Source organism: Natator depressus, chromosome 2, assembly GCF_965152275.1.
Source record: "Natator depressus isolate rNatDep1 chromosome 2, rNatDep2.hap1, whole genome shotgun sequence".
In the NCBI taxonomy this organism is placed as follows: Eukaryota; Metazoa; Chordata; order Testudines; family Cheloniidae; genus Natator; species Natator depressus.
Window position 1 is genome coordinate 43,526,716 of NC_134235.1, and position 24,876 is coordinate 43,551,591.

The 24,876-nt window shown below is 41.6% G+C and overlaps 1 protein-coding gene across 2 annotated transcripts in view; it reads left to right on the plus strand.

Moving 5' to 3' along the window:
* Positions 1–22,961, plus strand: part of TRIQK (triple QxxK/R motif containing) — an 87,449-nt gene extending 64,488 nt beyond the window's left edge. The window contains exon 4 of one of the 2 annotated variants that reach the window (XM_074944106.1): positions 4,561–4,907. In XM_074944106.1, the coding sequence (XP_074800207.1) occupies positions 4,561–4,563 (3 nt within the window). In that variant the 3' untranslated portion in view covers positions 4,564–4,907. Of the gene's footprint in view, positions 1–4,560; positions 4,908–20,171 lie in introns of those variants that run through there. The other variant, XM_074944105.1, reaches the window with a different exon arrangement.
* The last annotated feature ends 1,915 nt before the right edge of the window (positions 22,962–24,876 follow it).

A 24,876-nucleotide genomic window follows, 5' to 3' on the forward strand; every position in this document is an offset into this window, starting at 1 on the left:
AAACTCTAAAGGACTTTAAATGTTCCACATTCTTGATATGAAGCATACTTTTATTTAACAGTGCCAGTGGAATATTATATGTTTAGAAACAGGATTTTTTAGACAGGTACTGTATAAACAAAAATGCTTTAATGGTTTTAGATAGTTATTCAAAATAGCCATGAATTCCTGCCTTCTTCTAGTATGTTATATCCAGGATTTGTTTAAAAACAAATATTGGTATAGTCTCATCATTAATAAGTATAATATATTATGTGGCTACATCCATCCACTTTGACTCCAACATGGAAAATGATTGCCTTCACCACCAACAAAACAGCAAGGAGAGTCCTGAACTTCAAACTGCTTGGAAACTTCCTGTTTTCAAGTGAGTGTGAAGTATAATTATGACTAAATGGTCAGGGCAATAAATATTAACATGAAGGACAAATATTCTGTACTATTCACTATGCTATTATGATGGAATTTGGCTAAGCATGTCATTTATTTAAGTTGCATCCAATATTTATGCCCCAAATTTATTTTTGAATCAAAATAAAATAATATGAAATTAACTTGGCAGCCATGCTGAGAAACATGCAGAATAAAAATGGCTCAAAAATCTAACTGTTCTATTGAAAGAAACTCAGAAATGTTAAAAGGAGAACATATTCTTGTTTCTGGCAGATGAGAAATCAATTTTTTCAAGTTATAGTTTATAGCAAATGCCAAGGTATTACTACCAAGCTGTAACAGCTGTTGAGCTGCCAGATGATGTATTTGGTTGTCTTCCAGAATTTGCTATTATAATCATGAAACAGTACTTCCCTTTTGCTCCTGATTGCTGATCTCGATCAAGTACTGCCATGCGGTGCAGTATGTTTTCACAACATAATCTCCTCAGTTAGTGCTGCGTGTCAGTTTTTAATGAGAAAAAGTAGATAGATTACTAACCTCTGGAGTTCTGTGTTTTTTTCCTTTCTTTCTTAGGGTATATCTATACATACAGGGCTGCAGCGGTGCAACTGTACCAATACAGCTGCAGCACATCTGGTGAAGACACTCTACGCCAGTGGGAAAGACCTCTCCCATTGGCATTAAAAAAAAACCCCACCTCCGCGAGCAGTATAAGCGATGTCATCAGGAGAGTTTCTCCCACCGACGTAGTGCTCTGCACACAAACACTTATGTCGGTGCAATTTATGTCGCTCAGGGGGTGGAATATTCACACCCCTGAGCGACATACATTTTGCCAACATAGGCTGTAGTGTAGACATAGCCCTACTGCATTTTACTCTTATTTTTTTAATTCTGTGATATGACCTTCTAAAAGTGATGTTCCACCTGGTCATTTTTACTGTCCATTCAGCTCACAGTTAATTTCAAAAAAAAAAATCCCTCTCAATTAGTGTTTTTGGAGATTTTGCTAAATGTCTTTTACAAGTGAGGATATTGTGTTCCTGTGTTCTCAGAAACTAGATCACTCGCTATTTCCTTGTATTGCATAATTCTTACTTGAAAAGTACACAAAACTGAGAAGAATAAAGATACATAGAATCTTAAGTATAAATGTTAGTGACTGAGGAAAATAAGAGAGAATTTTATGTCGCGACATGTTTCTCCCTTAACATATTGTAGTCTAGCAGAGCATTAGCTCTGCTAAACGTAAAGTTGAGTGTTGCTGTTTAAGGGATGACTATTGTAAGTTCTCAAAATCTGCTTGCTTAGTTAGATTGTCTTTAAATTTGCTGTACCTTATGAGGGTGCTGGGGGTAGTGTTAGTGGTCTAAGTTTGTGGTCATTTTAGCAAGAGGTCTCCCCACCCCCATCACCTGGTTCATCTAACTATTTTCTCACCTGGGGTTCAGACTCTGGCTCTGGTCCTCCCCAAACTGATCTCAGTCACTGAGGATTTATTTTAGCTAATGCATGGGACCCACTGCCCCTCTGGGGAAGCAAGATTGAAAAAGTTATTAAGAGTAAAGTTTGTAACTACAGTTCAGTGCATGCCAAACTGATGTACCCAAAAGAGTGAAATGCACATCTGCAGCAAGGCTAGGGCTCTGTTGAAGCCAGAAGGTTGGGAGGCAGCCTGTTGTCAGAGTAACTGGGTTACATGCTGTGGTGACTGAACCTAAGCTGCACCCATGCAATGTGAATTTGAGCCCTACCATTAGCGGCTTTTAGAGAATGTGTTGTGTGTGTGTCCTTGATCTCTGACTGCATTCTTCAGGAAAGTTTTGCCCTGAAACCAACATTTCTAGTTTAAGAGTAATATTTTAATGAGATATGCTCTAAAATTCACATTCACATTCAGACTGATTTTACTTTTCAAATATTATCAAGGAAATTGGTATTAAATAAAGAGAAGATGAAAGAACACAAGTGGTTAGGATAGTGTACTCATGATTCATAATCTTCATCTGCTTCCATAGGATGGAACTAAGTAGGATCAAAAGGAAAGCAAGATGCTGAGTTGTTTGGTCAAGGGTTCCTGATACAGAGCCTTTCTGCCCCCCAACATCAACTGCTCGTAATACTTACAGCTTCTCATACTTTTTTTGGTGCAGAGCCAGGGGATATAGGGTGTCAGAACAGTGAAGGCAAATGTGGGGGCATGGGGGCAGTGCAGGGGATACGGAGACTGGAAGGATGCAGGATGGAGCTCTGGCCCTTTGCCAACTTAGAGCTGTGCCTCACACTCTTAGACAATGGTCCTTATTAGTGTAAAGAATCATCCAAATACTGTGTTTTTTGAAAACCCAGTTCAGTGACTAGAGTTTTGATGCTGCACTTGATTTCCAAATATGTAGTTTTTCTGTGATTCCCCCAGTGAATAAAGGTGCATCCTCAAAGGGACCTTTGCTCTCTGGCTTCTCAGAAGTGCTGACAGAGCAGAACCATGGGGAAGGGTAAGTTGGGCAACAGTGCTAGACTTGAGCAGGGAAGGGAGATGGAGTTTGCTCAGAGGCTTCCCTTCCCTCCACTGTCCCCCAATCAGAGGAAGAAACCCAGAAGTCCCATTCTTCCCCATGCTTACTCCAGCAGTGGGGAAGGGGTTCAAGGCTCCCTCTTCACTGGTTGCTGCTGCTACTTGGGAAAGAGGGAGGTCAGAGCAGTGCAGGAGAGTGTGGGGAGGAGAGAAGGGCGATCGGAGCATGCAGTGAGGGATTTGGGGAGCACTTCAGCTCTCCTCCTGTGAATATTCCCTCTTGCTCCCACCACTATTTCTGTCCCTCTTTCAAAATATGCCCCCATAGTGCTGAGAGTAGGAGGGGAACAAGAATGTTCAGTGCATGACACGGGCATACAATGTAGAGCAGGGGTGGGCAAATTTTTTGGCCCGAGGGCCACATCGGGGTTGCGAAACTTTATGGAGGGCCAGGTAGGGAAGGCTGTGCCTCCCCAAACAGCTTGGACCCCGCTCCCTATCTGCCCCCTGACTACCCCCCTCAGAACCCCCGACCCATCCAACGCGCCCCACCCCACTCCTTGTCCCCTGACCGCCCCCTCCTGGGATAACCGCCCCCCGGGACCCCACCCCCTATCCAACCCCCCTGCTCCCAGTCCCCTGACTGCCCGACCCCTATCCACACCCCCGTCCCTTGACGGGCCACCCCGGGACTCCCACACCTATCCAACCCCCCCCTGCTCCCTGTCCCCTGACTGCCCCGACCCCTATCCACACCTGCGCCCCTAACCACCCCCTGGGACCCCACCCCTTATCCAACCTCCCTGCTCCCCGTCCCCTGACCCCCCCCCCCGAACCTCTGCCCCATCCAACCGCCCCCTGTCCCCTGACTGGCCCCCAGGATCCCCTGCCCTTTATCCAACCCCTCCCCACCCCCTTACCACGTCACTCAGAGTGGCAGGAGCTTGAAGCCACGCTGCCTCCCTGCCCGGCAGGAGCGGTGGGCCAGAGCGCTGGCGGCGTGCTGAGGCTGCGGGGGGTGGGGGGGCGGGGCGGAGGACAGCCTCCCCGGCCGGGAGCTCAGGGGCCGGGCAGGACGGTCCCACGTGCCGGATGTGGCCTGCGGGCTGTAGTTTGCCCACCTCTGATGTAGAGACTGGGTGAGGAGTGGAATGGGCTTCAGAGGGAATGAACAGAACAGGTAATTATCAAGTAATCCATCCCCTGTAACAAACTCCTAGCGTCTGGCAGTCAGAGGCTAGGGAAACCCAGAGCATGAGTTGGCATCCCTGACCATCTTGGCTATAGCCACTGATGGACCTATCCTCCATGAACTTACGTAATTTTTTTTTAACCAAGTTTTAGTTTTGGCCTTCACAATATCCTCTGGCAACGAGTTTCACTGGTTGACTGTGTGTTGTGTGAAGAAGTACTTCCTTTTGTTCATTTTAAACCTGGTGCCTATTATTTCATTGGTGACCCTGGTTCTTGTGTTATATGAAGGAGTAAATAACACTTCCTTATTCACTTTCTCCACATCAGTCATGATTTTATAGACCTCTATTGTACCCCCCACTTGTCGTCTCCTTTCCTAGCTGCAAAGTCCTTGTCTTTTCAATCTCTCTCCATGTTCCATAATCTTAATCATTTTTGTTGCTCTTCTTTTGTAGTAGATCATATTTGGGAACTGACAACGAGTATGTTCAGTGCATGGAACAGGCATACAATACAGAGACTGGGATGAGGAGAGGAATGTTTGGAGCATGGTACATGCTGAGAAGCGACATGACCAGAGCATGCACCAAAGACAATGCTGAGACCAGGATGAGGAGCAGAGAACAGGATTGCTTAGTGCATGGTACAAACCCACAGATGCGATGAAATGAGAACACCCATTGAGATGAACAGAGCAGCTCTTCCCTCTCTGAGCCCTTTTCAGGCTGCATTCATCTTCATGGAGCGTTCTCATTCATTGGGGAGATCTCATTGAAATGAACCAGCCACTTCACACCTCTCTGAGGGCTTGTCTACACTACCCCTTAAGTTGATGTAACTTACGTCACTCAGGGGTGTGAACAAACCACCCCTCTAAGCAATGTAAGTTACCTCAACTTAAAGCGGTGTCTACACCATACTATGTTAGCTGGAGATGCTCTCCTGCCGACATAGTTTCTGCCTCTCCTTTTGGTGGAGTAATTACGTCGACAGAAAAGTGCTCTCTTGTCGACGTAGCACATCGGCACCCATGTAGCGCGGTAGTGAAGACGCCCTGAATGTCCTCCTCTGAGCTTGCGAACAGTCAGCTGTAGCTGTAGATACAGAGATGGGCAGGGGAGGGGGATCTGCAAATGTCAGCGGGGCAGCTATATGCTCTGGAAGGGGTGTATGCTATGGGGGATGGTGAGCTAAGGAGAGGGTGAGAAGAGACACACTAGTCTCCTCTCATATGCTTAAAGTTACTATAAACTACGTGGAATAATAATTTCAAAATATTGTGAAAACGTCTGTTTTCTCTCCCTATCCTGTCAGCACCTCCACACTCAAAAAATGTCATAACACGAGCATTATCACCATTTGACTGTAATGAAACACACAGGAAGGCGAAAGACCCCACAAACATGCCATGTGGTATCTTTAATCTGTCCTCAGTTCCACCTGCATACCATGTGATAGTGTTACGTTAAGAAGGTATAGTTGTCTCCTACAAATAATATCTCTTTTTCTGTTCAAAAAATTAGGAAATACAATGAGAAAACACTTCGTTAATGCAGAGTTAAGGTTGCCCAGTAGTGCCTCATGCCCTTCCAGAACATCAGATTCAGCTACACCAGAGGTAGGCAAACTACGGCCCGCAGGACCGTCCTGCCCGGCTCCTGAGTTCCCGGCCGGGGAGGCTAGCTCCTGGCCCCTTCCCCTCTGTCATCCTTCCCTCCCCCCCTCAGCCTCAGCACGCCGCCAGTGCTCTGACCCGCCACTCCTGGGGGGCGATTGGATGCAGGCATGTGGATAGGGGTCGGGGCAGTCAGGAGACAAGGAGCGGGGTGGGGTGGAGTTGGATGGGTCGGGAGCTCTGAGGGGGGCAGTGAGGGGGCGGATGGGGGCGGGGTCCAGGCTGTTTGGGGCGGCACAGCCTTCTCTACCTCCATAAAATTTTGCAACCCCGATGTGGCCCATGGGCCAAAAAGTTTGACCACCCCTGAGCTACACTGAAACCTCTGAAAAAGCAGGAAGTGAAGAGTTACGGAAAGCAAACTTAAGCCTTTGAAAACAGTTAAGGTACATGCAATCCCTACAATATGCCATCCCTGAAATGCAACCTTAGCTATGCCTTCATGGAGTGATGCCCCAATATGCCCATAACACACATTCTAGAACCCCTTGCAGATGCTGCAGAACCGTTGGGGAACAGCACAATAAACACTGTATGGCAAGGTATAATATCTTCTCTTTGCTAAAGCAAAACTTGGGTTTAGGTCAGACATAGCAAAGAAGCGATGTCTACACAAACATTGAGCCTATTCCACACAAACCACCCAGACTTGCTAAATGTCACAGCCTCTTCACCAAATTACTGTCATCATATCACAGTGACAGCTCTTCCAGCCTGCTCCACCTAATCTCTGAACCTTTCAATACAACTACATCTAGCACAGTGAATGAAGTTGGAGTGCATGTAGATAAATCTGAGTCTGAAATCCTTCTCCTTCTATCAAACATCACTTAGGGCACAAACAAGGCTCTGCCATCCCTGTCTATCCTGAGCTGCTGTGTATGTTCTCTGCATTTTTAAAGCACAGAAGTTTTCCCTCTCAGCACCTTCTATGTGTTCTTCAGCTGCCTGATGGCATGCTTGTTATGGCAAATGCTCTGGCTTCACTCTGAACATGTTCCAGATAGCTCCATCTTCTTTTCCGGATAACTTTGGAGATATGAAGTAGTTGAACTCTGTTTACTTATTATGGCACCTTCCTTACTCAACTATTCCCACTAACTGTTGCCAGTTCCTGGGGTCAGAGTTAAGGTTACCGTGCAGGAATGACATGTACTTTAACTGTGTATTTCTTGGTTTTCAGAGGCTTAAGTTTTCATTATCTCAGTGGATTGAGTAGCTGAGCTTGAGGTGCTGGCAGGGCGCAAGACACCACAACACAAATTTAACTCTGCATTAACAAAGTTTTTGTTGGTGAACTGTAATAAGCAACAGGGTTCATATGTGCGAAGGATAGGCTTTATTTTCTTTAAAGAATACAGACCCGGATCCTGTACCATTAAAATCAATGGGACTTGCAATTAACTTCAGTAAGGGTCAGATCAAGCCTGTAATATGTGTTTGAAAAGTAGCTGATATACAAAATTCTGTGGTAATTGCAATGGTAGCAAACAGTCTGGAGACAACATAATAAATAATCCTGGAAGTACCCAGTCTTGTTGCCAAATCTGTGAAAAACACATACTTACGTGTATTTTCCAAGGATTTTATTTACTCATAGTGCCTTCAACATGTGGTGCAGTATTCCTCCCTTCTAAAAATCTAAAAATTGCTAACTTGTAGATAACAGAAGTATTATAAGGGCAAATCCATCCTGGGCATAACTGCAGTTGTAATTATTATTTAATTAATATATTAAGATGTGCTGCAATAGTGTCTAGAGGCCCCTATCAAGCAACAGGACCCCATTACTCTATACTCTGTACAGACATATAATAGACAGCCCCTGCCCCAAAGAGCTGGCAGTCTAAACATATAAGGTGAGACAATAAGTGGATATAAACAAAGAAAGAGGGTAGAATGTGAGGAGACGGGAGAGAAGAGGATAAATTAACAGTGAAAAATCATCTCCCCATAACCAGGGAAATGAGTGGAGTTCCAGCAGGGGTGCATTTCACCCGAAGAGTTTACAAGATTTGTTTGAAAAAAAGGAAGAAACCACCCCCTGGAAATGACATGAAACTTTTTGGAATCAACTGCCCTGAAGGTGCTGTACATTTCAGAGCTAGCTTACTAATTAGCTTGTCTTGTCAAATTCTGATTGTTTTTCATTTTAATGCAGGATTTAAAGTAACAAAGTTTCTTTCAGTCATTGCCATTTAGTACTTTTTAATTTCTTCAATGAGCAATTTTATCCATGTTGATAATGTCAGAGTAGCAACTAAGGACTTATAAATATCAAAAATTTAGTTGAAACAGGGTGACCGTACTTGTTTTGAGCGTGCAGTATTTTGTCCTTTTAAAAATATTATCCAATATTGTCATTGTTCTGGCTTGGTTTGGGTGTGTGGCACATCCTCAGGCAGCCCCAAAGGATATAGGACCTCCCAGATGGGAAGGACCCCTGTCTGAGGACATAACTCTGAGACTACATCTGTACAATGAGGTAGGTGTGTGATTCCCCTGCTCATCTGCACATACTTGCACTAGCTCTCATTGAATTAGCACAAGTATAAATAGTAGAGTAGCTGCAGCAGCAGAAGTACAGCTGAGCCTTGCTGAGTACAAACCCACCTGAAACTGGTGAACATAAGAGTGGCCATACTGGGTGAGAACAATGGTCTAGCTAGCCCGGTACCGTGACTTCCGACAGCAGCCAGTACCAAATGAAGACAATTATAGGACTGGAAGGGACCTCAAGAGGTCATCTAGTCCAATCCCCTGCACTCATGGCAGGACTAAGTATTATCTAGACCATCCCTGACAGGTATTTGTCTAAACTGCTCTTAAAAATCTCCAATGATGGAGATTCCACAACCTCCCTAGGCAATTTATTCCAGTTCTTAAGCACCCTGACAGTTAGGAAGTTTTTTCTAATGTCCAACCTAAATCTCCCTTGCTGCAATTTAAGCCCATTGCTTCTTGTCCTATTCTCAAGGTTAAGAAGAACAGTTTTTTCCCCTCCTCCTTGTAACAACCTTTTAAGTACTTGAAAACTGTTTTCATGTCCCCTCTCAGTCTTCTCTTCTCCAGACTAAACAAACCCAGTTTTTTCAACCTTCCCTCATAGGTGATGTTTTCTAGACCTTTAATCATTTTTGTTGCTCTTCTCTGGACTTTCGCCAATTTGTCCACATCTTTCCTGAAATGTGGCACCCAGAACTGGACACAATACTCCAGTTGAGGCCTAATCAGTGCAGAGTAGAGAGGAAGAATTCTTATGTCTTGCTTACAATGCTCCTGCTAATACATCCCAGAATGATGTTCACTTTTTTTTGCAACAGTGTTACACTGTTGACTCATATTTAGCTAGTGGTCCACTATGACCACCAGATGTCCTTTCCACAGAACTCCTTCATAGGCAGTCATTTCCCATTTTGTATGCGTGCAACTGATTGTTCCTTCCTAAGTGGAGTACTTAGAATTTGTCCTTATTGAATTTCAACCTGTTTACTTCACACCATTTCTCCAGTTTGTCCAGATGATTTTGAATTATAATCCTATCCTCCAAAGCACTTGCAAACCCTCCCAGATTGGTATCGTCTGCAAACTTTATAAGTGTACTCTGTATGCCGTTATCTAAATCATTGAGGAAGATATTGAACAGAACCAGACCCAGAACTGATCCCCATGGGACCCCACTCGTTATGCCCTTTCAGCATGACTGTGAACCACTGATAGCTACTCTCTGGGAACGATTTTCCAACCAGTTGTGCATCCACCTTATAGTAGCTCCGTCTAAGTTGCATTTCCCTCGTTTGTTTATGAGAAGGTCATGTGAGAGAGTATCAAAAGCTTTGCTAAAGTCAAGATATACCACATTTACCGCTTCCCTCCATCCACAGGGCTTGTTACCCTGTCAAAGAAAGCTATCAGGTTGGTTTGACACAATTTGTTCTTGACAAATCCATGCTGACTATTACTTATCACCTTATTATCTTCTAGATGTTTGCAAATTGATTGCTTAATTATTTGCTCCATTATCTTTCTGGGTACAGAAGTTAAGCTGACTGGTCTGTAATTTCCCAGGTTGTCCTTATTTCCTTTTTTATAGATTGGCCCTGTAGTTGCAGTCTTCTGGAATCTCTCCATTCTTCTATGATGCTTATGGCTCAGATATCTCCTCAGTCAGCTCCTTGAGTATTATAGGATGCATTTAATCGGGCCCTGGTGATTTGAAGCTATCTAACTTCTCTAAGTAATTTTTAACATGTTCTTTCCCTATTTAAGCCTCTTATCCTAACTCATATTCACTGGCACTCACTATGTTAGACGTCCAGTCACCACCAACCTTCTGGGTGAAAACTGAAACAAAGAAGTCATTAAGCACCTCTGCCATTTCCACATTTTCTGTTATTGTCCCCCCCCCCTCCCCCCTCCCCCTCCCCCCCCCCCCCCCCGCTCACTGAGTAACAGGCCTCCCTGTCCTTGGTCTTCCTCTTGCTTCTAGAAGAAGAATTTGTAGAATGTTTTCTTATTACCCTTTATGTCTCTAGCTAGTTTGATCTCGTTTTGTGCCTTGGCATTTCTAGTTTTGTCCCTACATACTTGTATTATTTGTTTGTATTCATCCTTTGTAATTTGACCTAGTTTCCACTTTTTGTAGGACTCTTTTTTGATTTTTAGATCATTGAAGATCTCCTGGTTAAATCAGGGTGGTCTTTTGCCTTACTTTCTATCTTTCCTACGCAGAGGGATAGTTTGCACTTGTGCCATTAATAATGTCTCTTTGAAAAACTGCCAACTGTCTTCAGTTGTTTTTCCCCTTAGACTTGTTTCCTATGGGATCTTACCCAAAAACTCCCTGAGTTTGCTAAAGTCTGCCTTCTTGAAGTCCATTGTCTTTATTTTGTTGTTCTCCCTCCTATCATTCCTTAGAATCATGAACTCTATCATTTCATGATCACTTTCCCCCAAGCTGCCTTCCACTTTCAAATTCTCAACTAGTTCCTCCCTATTTGTTAAAATCAAATCTAGAATAGCCTCTCCCCTAGTAGCTTTCTTCACCTTCTGAAATAAAAAAATGTCTCCAGTCCAGTCCAAGAACTTGTTGGGTAATCTATGCCCTGCTGTGTTATTTTCCCAACAGATGTCTGGGTAGTTGAAGTCCCCCATCACCACCAAGTCTTGTGCTTTGGATGATTTTGTTAGTTGTTTAAAAAAAAAGCCGCATTGACCTCTTCTTCCTGGTTAGGTGGTCTGTAGTAGATCCCTACCATGATATCACCCTTGTTTTTTACCCCTTTTATACGGTACCCAGAGATTTCAACAAGTCTGTCTCCTATTTCCATCTCAACCTCAGTCCAAGTGTATACATTTTTAATATGTAAGGTAACACCTCCTCCCTTTTTTCCCTGCCTGTCCTTCCTGAGTGAGCTGTACCTTTCTGTACAAATATTCCAGTCATGAGTATTATCCCACCAAGTCAGATCTGTGATGTCAACTGTGTCATATTTACTAGCTGTGTTTATTTACTAGCATTTCGTAGAATCATAGAAGATTATGGTAGGAAGAGACATCAAGAGGTCATCTTGTCCAACCCCCTGCTCAAAGCAGGACCAACCCCAACTAAATCATCCCAGCCAGGGCTTTGTCAAGCTGGGCCTTAAAAACCTCTGATGATGGAGATTCCACCACCTCCCTAGGTAAATAGTGTTCTCTAATACCCAACGTAGACCTCCCACACTGCAACTTGAGACCATTGCTCCTTGTTCTGTCATCTGCCACCACTGGGAACAGCCTAGCTCCATCCTCCTTTGACCCTCACGCCCCTTTCAGGTAGTTGAAGGCTACTATCAAATCCCCCCTTATTCGTCTCTTCTGCAGACTAAATAAGCCCAGTTCCCTCAGCCTCTCCTCATAAGTCATGTGCCCCAAACCCCTAATCATTTTCGTTGCCCTCCACTGGACTCTCTCCAGTTTGTCCACGTCTTTCTGTAGTGGGGACCCCAAAACTCAATGCAGTACTCCAGATCTGGCCTCACAAGTGCCAAAAAGAGGGGAATAATCACTTCCCTCGATCTGCTGGCAATGCTCCTACTAATGCAGCCCAATATGCCATTAGCCTTCTTGGCAACAAGGGCACTCTGTTGACTCATATCCAGCTTCTCGTCCACTGCAATCCCTAGGTCCTTTTCTGCCGAACTGCCACTTAGCCCGTCGGTCCCCAGCCTGTAGCAGTGCATGGGACTCTTCCATCCTAAGTGCAGGACTCTTCACTTGTCCTTGTTGAACCTCATCAAATTTCTTTTGGCCCAATCCTCCAGTTTGTCTAGGTCACTCTGGACCCTGTCCCTATCCTCCAGCGTACCTACCTTTCCCCCCCAACTTAGTGTCATCCGCAGACTTGCTGAGGGTACAATCCATCCCATCATCCAGATCATTAATGAAGATGTTGAACAAAACTGGCCCCAGGACCGACCCCTGGAGCACTCCGCTTGATTCAGGCTGCCAATTAGACATGGAGCCATTGATCACTACCCATTGAGCCCAGCCATCTAGCCAGCTTTCTATCCACCTTTATAGTCCATTCATCCATCCATACTTTTTAAACTTACTGGCAAGAATACTGTGGGAGACCATGTCAAAAGCTTTGCTAAAGTCATGGTATATCACATCCACCACTTTCCCCATATCCACAGAACCACTTATCTCATCATAGAAGACAATCAGGTTTGTCAGGCATGACTTGCCCTTGGTGAATCCATGTTGACTGTACCTGATCACCTTGCTCTCCTCCAAGTGCTTCAAAATGGATTCCTTGAGGACCTGCTCCATGATTTTTCCAGGGACTGAGGTGAGGCTGACCGATCTATAGTTCCCTGGATTCTCCTTCCGTTTTTTAAAGATGGGCACTATATTTGTCTTTTTCCAGTCGTCCAGAACCTCTCCCAATTACCACGAGTTTTCAAAGATAATGGCCAATGGCTCTGCAATCACATCAGCCAGCTCCCTCAGCACCCTCAGATGCATTAGATCCGGCCCCATGGACTTGTTCATGGCCAGCTTTTCTAATTAGTCCTTAACCTGTTCTTTCACCACTGAGGGCTGCTCACCTCCTCCCCATACTGTACTGCCCTGTGCAGCAGTGTGGAAGCTGACCCTGTCTGTGAAGCATTGAGTACTTCAGCATTCAGCTTTTTCCACATCATCTGTCACTAGGTTGCCTCCCATAGGGTCCCACACTTTCCCTGACCACCTTCTTGTTGCTAACATACCTGGAGAAACTCTTCTTGTTACCCTTCACATCCCTTGCTAGCTGCAACCCCAATTGTGCTTTGGCCTTCCTGATTATACCCCTGCAGATCTGCTGGCATGCTCGAGCAATATTTTTATACTGCTCCCTGATCATCTGTCCAAGTTTCCACTGCTTGTAAGCTTCCTTTTTGTGTTTAAGCTCACTGAAGATTTCTCTGTTAAGCCAAGCTGGTCCCCTGCCATATTTGCTATTCGTTCTGCACATCGGGATGGTTTGTTCCTGTGCCTTCAATAAGGCTTCTTTAAAATACAGCCAGCTTTCCTGGACTCCTGGATTTCGAGTTCTTCCTGCTTATTCCCCATACTTCTTGGATTGGTATACAGACATCTAAGATACTGATTTGATTCCCCCCCCCCCCGGCAAGTTCTGTCTTGTCTCTCCCTTATCCCTGCTATAGCAGCCCATGCTCCCCCCAAATTCTGACCCTTCTCCCTGGTCTCCATGTTTTTGACTTACCTGTGGGCTTTGGTCACCTGCCCCCTTCAAACCTAGTTTAAAGCCCTCCTCGCTATGTTAGCCATTCTGTATCCAAATATGCTCTTCCCGTTCCTCCATAAGTGGTTCCCTTTTCTGCTTAGCAGTCCTTCTTCCTGGAACAGCATTCCGTGGTCAAGGAAGCCGGAGCCCTCCTGGCGACGCCATCCTTGCAGCCAGGCATTCACCTCCAGGATGCATCTGTGTCTGCGTGGGCCCCTACCCTTGATCGGAAGGATCAAAGAGAACACCACCTGCACTCCCAACTCCTTCACCCTTACTCCCAGAGCCCTGTAGTCACTTCTGATCTGCTGATGGTCATACTTCGCAGTATCATTACATGGATGACTAGCATGGGGTAGTAGTCAAACGCCGGATGATCCGCAACAATCCCTCCGTAACGTCTCAGATATGGCCCCCTGGCACTCGGCGTACCTCCCAGGATGCCATGTCAGGGTGACAGATGGGTGCGTCAGAGGAGTTGAAGAGTGTTTCCTGCATCAAGGAGAGAGGGAAGCTGTACCAGCAGCAGGAGAACTGCCTCTGTACCTCCTTCCAGTAATAAAAAGATGTTGTGTTGTTAAACTGAGTTCATCCAAGTGTCACTATTCCAGTATCGCTGCATGGCTGTGCTAAGTCACCAGTAAGGGGACTGCAAGGTCATGTAAAAAAAAATAACATGCCTGAGATTTCCTTTAAATGACCCTCTGTAGCATGTGCAAGTTTTCTATAATCAACCCTAGCCTTTGATACCCAAAATAGAAACCAAAAAATAAATATGGGTAATGTTTTGCACTGCCTGTGCCTCAGTATAGTCACTAATAAATATAACAAATTAACTGGAGAGGATAGGAATAAGGGCCTGGTTCTCCACTACCTAATCCCTTGTGCAGCCATGTACATCTGTGCAAAGGAAGTAAAAAATGCTACCAAATCAGAATGGTAGCATTTTATACCCACTTTGCTCAGATGCACATGACTGTGCAAGGGGCAAGTCAGTAGAGAATAAGGCTGATTAAATAAAGGGGACATTGATGGAACCAAGGAAAAACTAATTTCTGAATATGGGAAATGTACTATCCATCCATTCTTCTACATAGCTACCTCATCTATTTACCTATACAGCTAGCTCCCTACCAGGAATCTGTCTCATCTGGAGCTAGATGCATACAAATAGATGACATTCTTGATGCAGTTTGCCAAAGAGTGTCCTGTGATTTCATGCTGTTCATAATCTTCTGAGTTAATCCACTTTGCCAAGATATGTTAGGGATATCTTGTCACCAACACTTTTTCATGTTTTCCTCCCCAAAAAAAGAAATACCCAGTATCACTGTCACTTCCTTCTTTTCTCCCCTTTTCAAACATGCCTGAGTTTAAACTAACTAGAAGTAGCTTAGAATTGGAGGGACACACACCTGTGATGTTCAGTCACATTGAGTTTCAAAGTGATATCAGTTCAGAGATTATACTCATGGATTGGGAGGATTTAAAATAAATACATATGAATGTTTTTTTTCCTGTGAATACTGTAGTTCTCTATGTACAGTATGGGAGTTTGTCTTGTGTCCAAAATTGCCTGCACTGTATTTTTCTTCCTCGGTTAGGCCCCAACTCTGCAAATTGCTCAGTATGCATAGGCCTCAGGGCATTCTCAGAGCCCTACTGACTTCAGTGGGGCTTTGTGCTGGCATAGGGGTCTATCCATTTAGAGTAGTTTCAGGATAAGAGACTGAGGCTGGTGTAAATCATTGTAGTCAGTTGCAGTGAGTTACAATGATGTAAAATTGGCATAAATGAGAGGAGAGTCAGATTTATTATATACAGTAACTAAGTATGTTTCCTTTATGGAAAAGTCCTATAGAACTTAATAGAGGTGAAATCAGTAGGGTTCTACAGAAACAATTCTCAAAACTCTATAGAGATTTATAGAGGATGATATTCCTTCTAAAGACTTGTTTAACCAAGAATTCTATAGCAGGGATATTAGTCTCTTAAATTCTGTACTATGGTGAGAAAAAACTGATGATCATTTCCAGTTACTATCTGTAGGTCTTTTCCCATAAGAATTAATTATTCAGAGTGAAATTCTCTGAGTAAAATAACTTTTACGGAGGAGCAATCCGAAAGTTACCAATAGTAGGGAGCTAGATTTGTTTTAAGGCGTTGCCTTTATGTATGGCTCACAAATTGTAAAGGCTGATATGATATATAAAAATTAAAATGGCAACTTTTACTCATGTTGCAAAGAAAATATAGCAGTTTTGTAGTGGTTTTGGTACGATGTTCATTGCAGGGTTTTTATTTGAAAGTTTATAAATTAGATATGGTTCTAAAACATATTTAGGCTTGGAAGGATTCGATTTTTATCGGTAAATGTCAATTTCACCATGTGCACACAAACCAACAAAAAGATTACCTTTGATGATAATCATAATTTATAGATAGGCAAAGAAAGAAAAGTGTTGCTTGAGAACTTAGAGATTGATTTAAGGATATTTACTTTGTATATTTGTGATGTGTGATGTTGATAATTTTGTGTTTTAATGGTTATAAAGCTTTAACTTTTTGAATCTCATTAACAAATTATTGGCTGATCCCCAGTTGTCTGACACCCCCATTAATTGCCACAACTGAGAAAATTTAAATTGATAAAAATAGGAAAAATGTTTAAACCCATAATTTTACATAACTCTGAAAACTTAAATCAATAAAAATTGGAAAAATGCTAAAAACCCATCAATTTTATCTGTTAAAATTATTTTTAAAAATCAAATCCCTGCAACCGTAGACATACTAGACTGCATGCCTAACTGTGAACAATATATCATTCATTCTGTTAGATCGGTTTGTTACCTGACAACATTTGTCACTCAGATATTTGCAACCACAGCATGAGTTTTTTTTGTTCCACTGCGTTTCTCAATAACTCAAAGTTGAGGTTCTTGTATTATTCTTAAGCCTAGAATTTTAATACATTAGTTTCACTTCCCAAGTCTTTTCAGTACTAAGATCTCTTAATGGTTAACAAACATTAGGTCTCCCACCTCCTTCCTAATACTCCTGTGATTGTGGAAAGTAGCAGTATTATCCCCAATTTATAGATGGCAAAACTAAGGTGTAGAGAAAGATAAATTCCTAAAGTCATACAAATCATTAGATAATTTGGGAATAGAATCCAGATCTTCTGACTCCCAGTTTCTTCTTATAATCACTAGGAAATGCTTCTTCATTATAAAACATTGCCAACAAGTTTTTTACATACAGCGCACAATTTTCTAAGGGCGACTGTGCAAAGAAGAGGTGGAGAAGAAAAAAGGTTAACTTGCGATAAAGTGGAAAGCCGAGCATCCAAATGAGAGGGAGAAAAATAATACTGCTCTCAGTGTAAATGGTGGCTGCATTGTATGGTATCGTTGTCCACTCTTCTGAGCAGATGGAATTTGCAGTTGTGTGTCACTTGTTCATTACATCCTCTTAAAATTAGTAGCTGTGTGGCCAGATGGGTCTGGAGCACAGCTGTGGATACAAGAAAATAAATGAAACCTGTCTGATGCTGCCATGCCCTTTTGAGATACTGAAGTGTTGCAACTGCAACAAAGCAAAAATCACATTCATTTAATGTGTTAGTAAATTAGATGTAATTCTTTTTTTAATCAAATCATATAAAATGAGATGATAAGGTTCAAATTATAGTATAATATGAATAGGAAATTCTAGTTACAGCCCATAGCAAATGCCCTAAGCAAATTTATACAAACAATTTAAACATTTGTTTAGAAGAATAAAAATCACTTATAAATTAGAGCAACAAGGTAAGTGAGGTAATGTCTTTTACTGGACCAACTTCTGTTGGTGAAGAAGAGCTCTGTGTAAATTCAAAAGCTTGTCTCTCTCACCAACAGAAGTTGGTCCAATAAAAGATATTACCTCACCCACCTTGTCCCTTTAATATCCTGAGACCAATACTGCTACAGCAATGCTGCAAATGACTTAAAAATTAAACCGCCATCCCTGTAGAACATAAACCAAAGGGTTCTCATAGAACAAAGATTCGTACAGAGCATAAGTCAAATAAGCAGTAATATTTCAAAGTTTATTAGGTGACATATGTTTGAATTATTGATCCAACATTCTGATCAAATATAAAATGCATTCATGTAAATGCAAATGAAAGTGCTGTTCTAGAGAAGAATGCCAGATCATGCGCCTGATTTTAAAATGTGCAGCTAGTAAAAATTTTAACTCCTTCAGGTTTGGGGACACAATGAGGTATGGCTATTCTACACTTAAAACTCTACAGCCGTGCAGTGTAGACAGTAACTACACCATGGGAGGTAATCCACCTTCCCGAGAGGCAGTAGCTATGTCAACAGAAGAATTCTTCCATCAACCTAGCAGTGTCTGCTTGGGGACTTAAGTCAGATGAATTACACTGCTCAGGTGGGGTGTTTTTTCTGAGCAACATAGTTATACCAACCTAATTTTCTAGTAGACCACGCCCTAATCAGAAGGCTGAGGTCAGTGCCAGGTATAATAGCTCCTACTATAGTGCCCTTCCCACAGTGGCCCTATCTATGGACCTTTCTTGCTGACAATATCAATCTGACCCCCTCTCTGGCTGATTTCAAACCCTGTTGTCAGTCTTTCCTTTTCATATTAGTTACTACACACCTACTTAGCCCCTCTTTTCTCCTCCTATCCTTTTATGTATCTGAATGGGTGGTTTGATGCAGATGATTTATAGATGGACCATTGGACCACGTTTTTGGTTTATTTTTGGTGGGAGTGTTGGGGATTTGTTATAACAGAGTTCAGCTGTTTTTATTGAGGGGCCCCATACATGATTTAAAAATAAATCACGACATTAGGCATAATGTATAATCACCCTGGTCACCAGTGGAAGTGACAGTTTCCATTTATTGTGGCGATATAACAGTGCAGTATTCAAAGTCATACTCCATATTTCACTGCCTATGAAAATGGTAGTCAACACTATATAATATAGAGGAGTATGTTGCCCTCTCCAGTGAACTGAAAATATTTTTTTTAATAGAACATTGTCTTTTTGTGTTGTAAAGAAGTATTATTATAAAGAGGATAGTTATACTGCAATTTAATACATTTGGGAGCCTAAGTTAAGTAGCCCTAAGAAAAAGAGGATATGATAACAGACAGCCCTGTGGCATTTACTACAAAAGCATTTCTCAAATTCTGAAGCTTACTATAAATCAAGTACACTGTAGAAGATTCATTTATTATAATGAAGGCAGCTACAGAAGGGTTTTTCTTTGGAGAGGGGGAGTTAAGTGCAAATGCAAACTCTGGTGCTTTCTGCCAGCATTATTGAAGTGAAGAGCATGGAAAAGTTTTTTCCTGCACTGAGGGATTTTGCAGATTGGTACCATGGCACATTGTTTTCTGCTAGGTTGAGAGGTAGGAGTAGCATTTTTCATTGATATCCACTGTGGTGTGCACACCTCATTTATAATTTGCAATCTTGTTGCTAAAAGAAGAAAGAATGTAGGCCATACTTACAAAATGGAGGACTCTATCCTGGGAAGCAGTGACTCTAAACGATTTGGGAGTCGTGGTGGGTAATCAGGTGAACATGAGCTCCCAGTGTGATGCTGTGAACAAAAGTGCTAACGAGGTCCTGGGATGCATAAACGGGAATCTCAACTAGGACCAGAGAGGTTATTTTACCTCTGTATTTGGCATTGGTGCGACCTCTACTGGAATACTGTGTCCAGTTTAGACGCACACAATTCAAGAAGGATGTTGATAAAGTGGAAAAGATTCAGAGAAGAGCCACGAGAACGATTAAAGGATTAGAAAACATACTTCTAGTGATAGACTCAAGGAGCTCAATCTGTTTCGCTTAAGGAGGAGAAGGTTAAGAGGTGACTTGATTACAGTCTACATGGGGAATAAATATTTAATAATGGGCTCTTCAGTCTATCAGAGAGAGGTATAACACAATCTAATGGCTGGAAACTGAAGCTAGAGAAAATTCAGGCTGGCAATAAGGCGTAACTTTTTTTTACCATTGAGGGTAACTAACCTTTGGGACAACTTAACCAGTTTGTGCTGGATTCTCCACCACTGACCATTTTTAAAATTGGATGTTTTTCTGAAAGATATGTTCTGTGAATTATTTTGGGGAAGTTCTGTGATGTGTGTTATACAGGATGTCTGATTAGATAACCACAATGGTGCCTTCTGGTCTAGGAATCTCCAATTCTATGAAAAAAGTAATCATATTTCTAGAAAATGCAAAAATAGCCAAACACAATCTAACTTCATTGCTCACATTTGCATTCAAACCTACAAATTCTTTTATGAACGTTGTCTGTGTTGATTGCCAAAAAGGATATGTCTGGCCCACCAAAAAATTGATCATCTCGTCAAGTAAAATTTCTCCATACATGCTGAAATGGTGGCAGCAAAGAAGTGTTAATTAAAAAGCCACTTGGTTGTGCGAACTATATGGTCTGATGAAAACTTAACTTCTGCAGGCTTGATGCAGATGGAAGGTAACATTTGTTGCTGATTTATCTGAAATTATGATACTGTATCTAACATTTTATCGTTTTGAAAATTTTCTCTCGTTTGTACAGGAAGTTGCCCTTGTCCTTGCAGCTATACTGGTATTTCTGTTGGCTTTCTACGCTTTCTTTTATCTTAATCTATCAAGTGAAGTTGACCTTGATCTGGATCCAAATGAAAACTAGCAGATGCAATGTATCTATTCTATCATCAGATTCTCTTCAGGAAAAGCAACTACCTTGAACAACACAACTTGGGAACACGCAGTTCTAATGCATAATAATACTATGCAATATCTCATCGCTCTTAACATTCATATCTGCAGAACAGGCAAAGAAGACTCATGCAAAGCTATTCTACACTTAAGTTAAAACAGAAGCTGTACTATTATGAATTAAATGAATTGTTTACATTATTTGTTTCTCAGGCTGAGAACTCTGATGCCAAAAGACAGTTTTTTCATATTGTTGTTGGTATTGCAAACAATAGCTGCTGACTTCTGGGTAGGCTGTCCTGACTTAAATCCATGAATCCAAACTTTCCAATAGCGAAATGTAGGTTTTCTTTTTAAAAAAAATACAAAAGAAAACACAAGTCCCCAAATACAAGTTGCTTTACTGTATTTCCAGGGCATCTGCACCACCCTGAGTCTTGCACTCTCTCGCTCTTCACACACGGAGGAAGTCATAGGTAATTTCTCTTTTTAGAAACATTCTCCCACTTCCTGTAGGGCCTATTTTATATCCTAGATTCTATGTGCACATGTATCTACAGTAATCTTTCTTCATTCCTTGCCAACTGCTCAGTGCACATGTGCTCTGTCAGAAATGGCACCTGGATGACAGAAGCTCAAACATTAACATATGTCTCTGAAACAGAGTTCCTTGCCTTTTGGGCTGTCTGCACTGGTATATGTAGAAAGTTCAGTTGACGTTGATTTTAATTAGTATACTGCTCTATTATTAATATGAAGCTGAAATTCTGTTTTAATTATACTGTTCCTGCTAATTGCAATAGCAGCTTGCTTCTCTCATTAGGAGGCTGTGGTAAAAATTTGTTTTCCAGTTATACTATCTTTTTCCCATCAAACTAATGTAAGGGGTTGTACCAGCTAACAAATCTTTTTCATGCTTACTCCCCAAAACTGGAAGAGTCTTGACTCACTGACATCTTGTAGAAACTCTGTTGGCAAATTAACCCTAATTTCTCTTATATAACAGTCTCACAACTAAGGGATAAACCACTGAGTTCCCTTTGTTTAGTGACTGTTTTGGAAGTGTTCAAGTTAGACTTAGATTTGACATGAGGATATTGGAGGCAAAGAGAAACCAAAACTATACTAATAGTGTAGTATATAAGACTATATTTATTTTAAATTGACCCACAGCCCCATTATCACCACTTAAAACCTGGTTCAGGAATTTAGATCAATATGGTTGATGTTTAGACCATACAGTATTGATGCCTATATACACTATGAGTCTCTAAGGATACACTTTTTATGTTCCTTATTCGGTTTGTGTAATATAGGACACCTCATCTAGAAATGCGGAATACACCAGCATCTCCAACATATGTATGAAAAGGAAATATTATACTTATTTCTCATGCTCTAAATTGTGACTTTTTCAGTCACCAAATCCCCCAAATCATACATTCATAGTCCTTGTAGTCCAGTAATATTATATATGCTACCAAATGTGTAGCAAGATATAGCACTTGGAGTGAAGCATTTTATGACATGTGGCATTCCTTGCAGTGTAGTGAAAGGCAATCACAAGCTGGCATTTTGGATGTGACATGCCTTTCACTTCCCTGAGTGCCATACTACATGTCTCAAAATGCTGCAGTCCTCGCTTTCATTTTGCATGAGCATTTTCCACTAACTGACAGGATGCTGTAAGGATTCTGTAGCTAAAGTTGTACAGCGCTTTGTATGCGACATGCAGTAGAAGTGCTAAGTATTTTATATCGTTATACATACATTGTGTTCTGAAACAGTTAGAAATCTTCTTCTTTCCGTTTAACCTAAAATAGTAACTTGACGTTATTAGAACAAGAACATTTCCCATATTGTGTGAGTCACAAGTAAAAACCAAACTACACCTGTGGACGAATGAAATCTATTTATTGGTTTATGGACCAGAAGTCCCCTAGCCCAGAAAATATCACAAATCTCCATTATGTTCTCAAGTGCTGCATTTTGCGTTCGGCTATTTTTCATTCAGGTGACAGACATAGTAGCTAAGTCACATGTAACTAGAGAGTTGCCTATTGCTTAGAACATGAGAGGAGATTCATGCCCAGTGCACATGGGAATATATGGAGAATATTGCAGCAAATACATGGAAAATATTACACTTGTGCTTTCTGTAACTAGTGGACTGAAAGCACAAGTGCAATATTTTCCATGTATTTTTCAGTCCACTAGTTACAGACAGAGGTTTGTTAATAGCAGGTGTCCCAGCTTTAGTCAAACTATCCACCTGTTTTATTTTTTAATTTATAAACACAAATGCATTAAACATAAGGCCTGAGTTGGGTCTTGCTTACACCTATTTTCACTGTCTCCTTTGACTTCAGTGAAATTACTCCTGTTTACTCCTAATTACTCACACTAATGTGAGATCAAAATCTGGCCTGTGATTATGTCTCCCAGTATACCTTTTGGAGCACTGATATCTTTAAGTGAAGTTGCTTTTAGCTCCTCAAATGCATGCTAGGTGTGCACACTCTCTCTCTCTCTCTCTCTCTCTAATGATGATACCTATGTATGTATCTGAGATCAGAATCAATCCCATAATTTTTTAGGTCATTTGTCTTTGTAACTGTAGCTCAAGGACTATTTTAATAATAAAATGAATTTTTAAACTTTGAACTTTTTGAAAGCACTTATTAAAGTTGGATCTATTGCATTGCTATGAAACGTACATTTGAAAGAACATTAAATTACCTTAGATAACACAATATACAAGTTTGAGCAGTGCTACCAAAGAATGCACACTGTTTATAAGTTGTGGAGCAAAGCAAGTGATTTCTGCCCCTGGTTTAAATGTTGAAAATGTAACAAAGAGAGCTTCATTTCTGTTCTAGTCTCTTCAAATACAGTACATTTTACAAATTGAACTCCTCTGATCTGGTCCTAATCATATTAAACCAATAGAAAATACTGTAATAGTAATTGTATATGGCTTGCTACCACCTTGGACTTGACTCCACTCCATGGGGCAGCTACAAAATGAGGGAGTTCACCTCTGGGGATAGAGCAGGCTCCAGTATTGCTGCAGACCTCTGCTTAAGGAGTGCATCTTTAAACTCCAGCCCAGGCTCCTAGCCAGCAGAAGCTGCTTAGGAGATGCACTGACTCAGAGCAGCTCCAGCTGGTCTAGGCTTGGCTGGCCATGCCCTCTTTTTTGGGCAGTGGTGGATGGCTCTAGGTCCTGCAGAAGAGCGAGGGTTGCTGCTCTGTTTCACCTCCCCACGTAGGTAGATGTTTTGTCTTTGGAAGGACTGTAGCTGCTGGCAATGATGCTGAGTAATACAGCTTGGTTCAGTACCTGTTTTTTCTTTGTCAAGTAAAAGCAGAATTTGGAACAATTTTAGGAGTACAACAGAAGCCTACGAACTCCATAACGGTGGTTACAATGGTACAAATAGTAGAGGAGGTATACATTGCCACTTAGTTACTACCTGTATTTGTAGTCATCCATGAATGCGTTTTTATTGGAATTGAGGGTTGCACTGTAATTATAGGTGTATCTCTAACAGGGGCCCCAGAGATTTATTTAAAATTTTATTGAAGAGTGCTTTATTTAAAGATCACTGTAGCTTGTTAAATAGGCACCATGTGATCCTGTGTATATCATAGCCCCATCAACTTATCCCATTAGCTGTAGCAGTGATGACATATATGAGGTTATGCATTTACATCTAACTGAGAACATATGAGAGAGTTCTTTTGTTTGCTTAGGTTTCCAGGGTAGTCCTCAACTCTGGATAATAATTGACTTGTCCACTTGATCATAGATTATATTTAAAAATAAATAATAATTTAAATTATCCTTTCTCATGGGGGAGGGCAGAAACTGTATTAAAAAGGCCTATACTGGTTCAGTGACATTTACTACTATTGAAGGGGTTCATTACTTAATTTAGGGCTAGATTATGTGTGGTCCCTTTGCAAATGAGCAAGAAGCCTGTAGCGGCTCCCAACAGGCAAGTACTCCATACTGTTCCAACATGGGCTTGTGCCTATAAGGCACAATTGAGTCCTTATTTTTCAAGGTCAAGTGGATTGTGCTTAAAATCAATTTAGAATCCCAACAAACAGAATAATAAAGATTTTATGGCATTTAGAGTTTTATACAAACTAGCATAATAATCAGTGATTCCCATGACTAAGCAAATAACAATATGGGACAGCAATAAGTCTGCAGAAATATGGTGTTTGGACTGCTTCTGAGCTAGTAGATTATGCTTGCACTTGTAGAAATGAATCCATAAGATGAATAAACTGGCAAAGATTGTGTGTACAACACTGAGTTTGTTGACACCCTGCGAGGGGGGGGAGAGGGAAACAGACTTGCATTTTTTGCAGCACTGTGCTTCTTCCCTTCATCCTACTTACTGCTTAGCTTGCCTTACACACCGTGCTATATGTTTAGTACATATTTCCAAGAACAGGAAAGGGTTTTTATACAGTATGTCAATGCATTTAATTGACAGCATCCTCTCTTTTTTTTTTTTTTTAATGACAACCAAATCGGTGAAGAGACA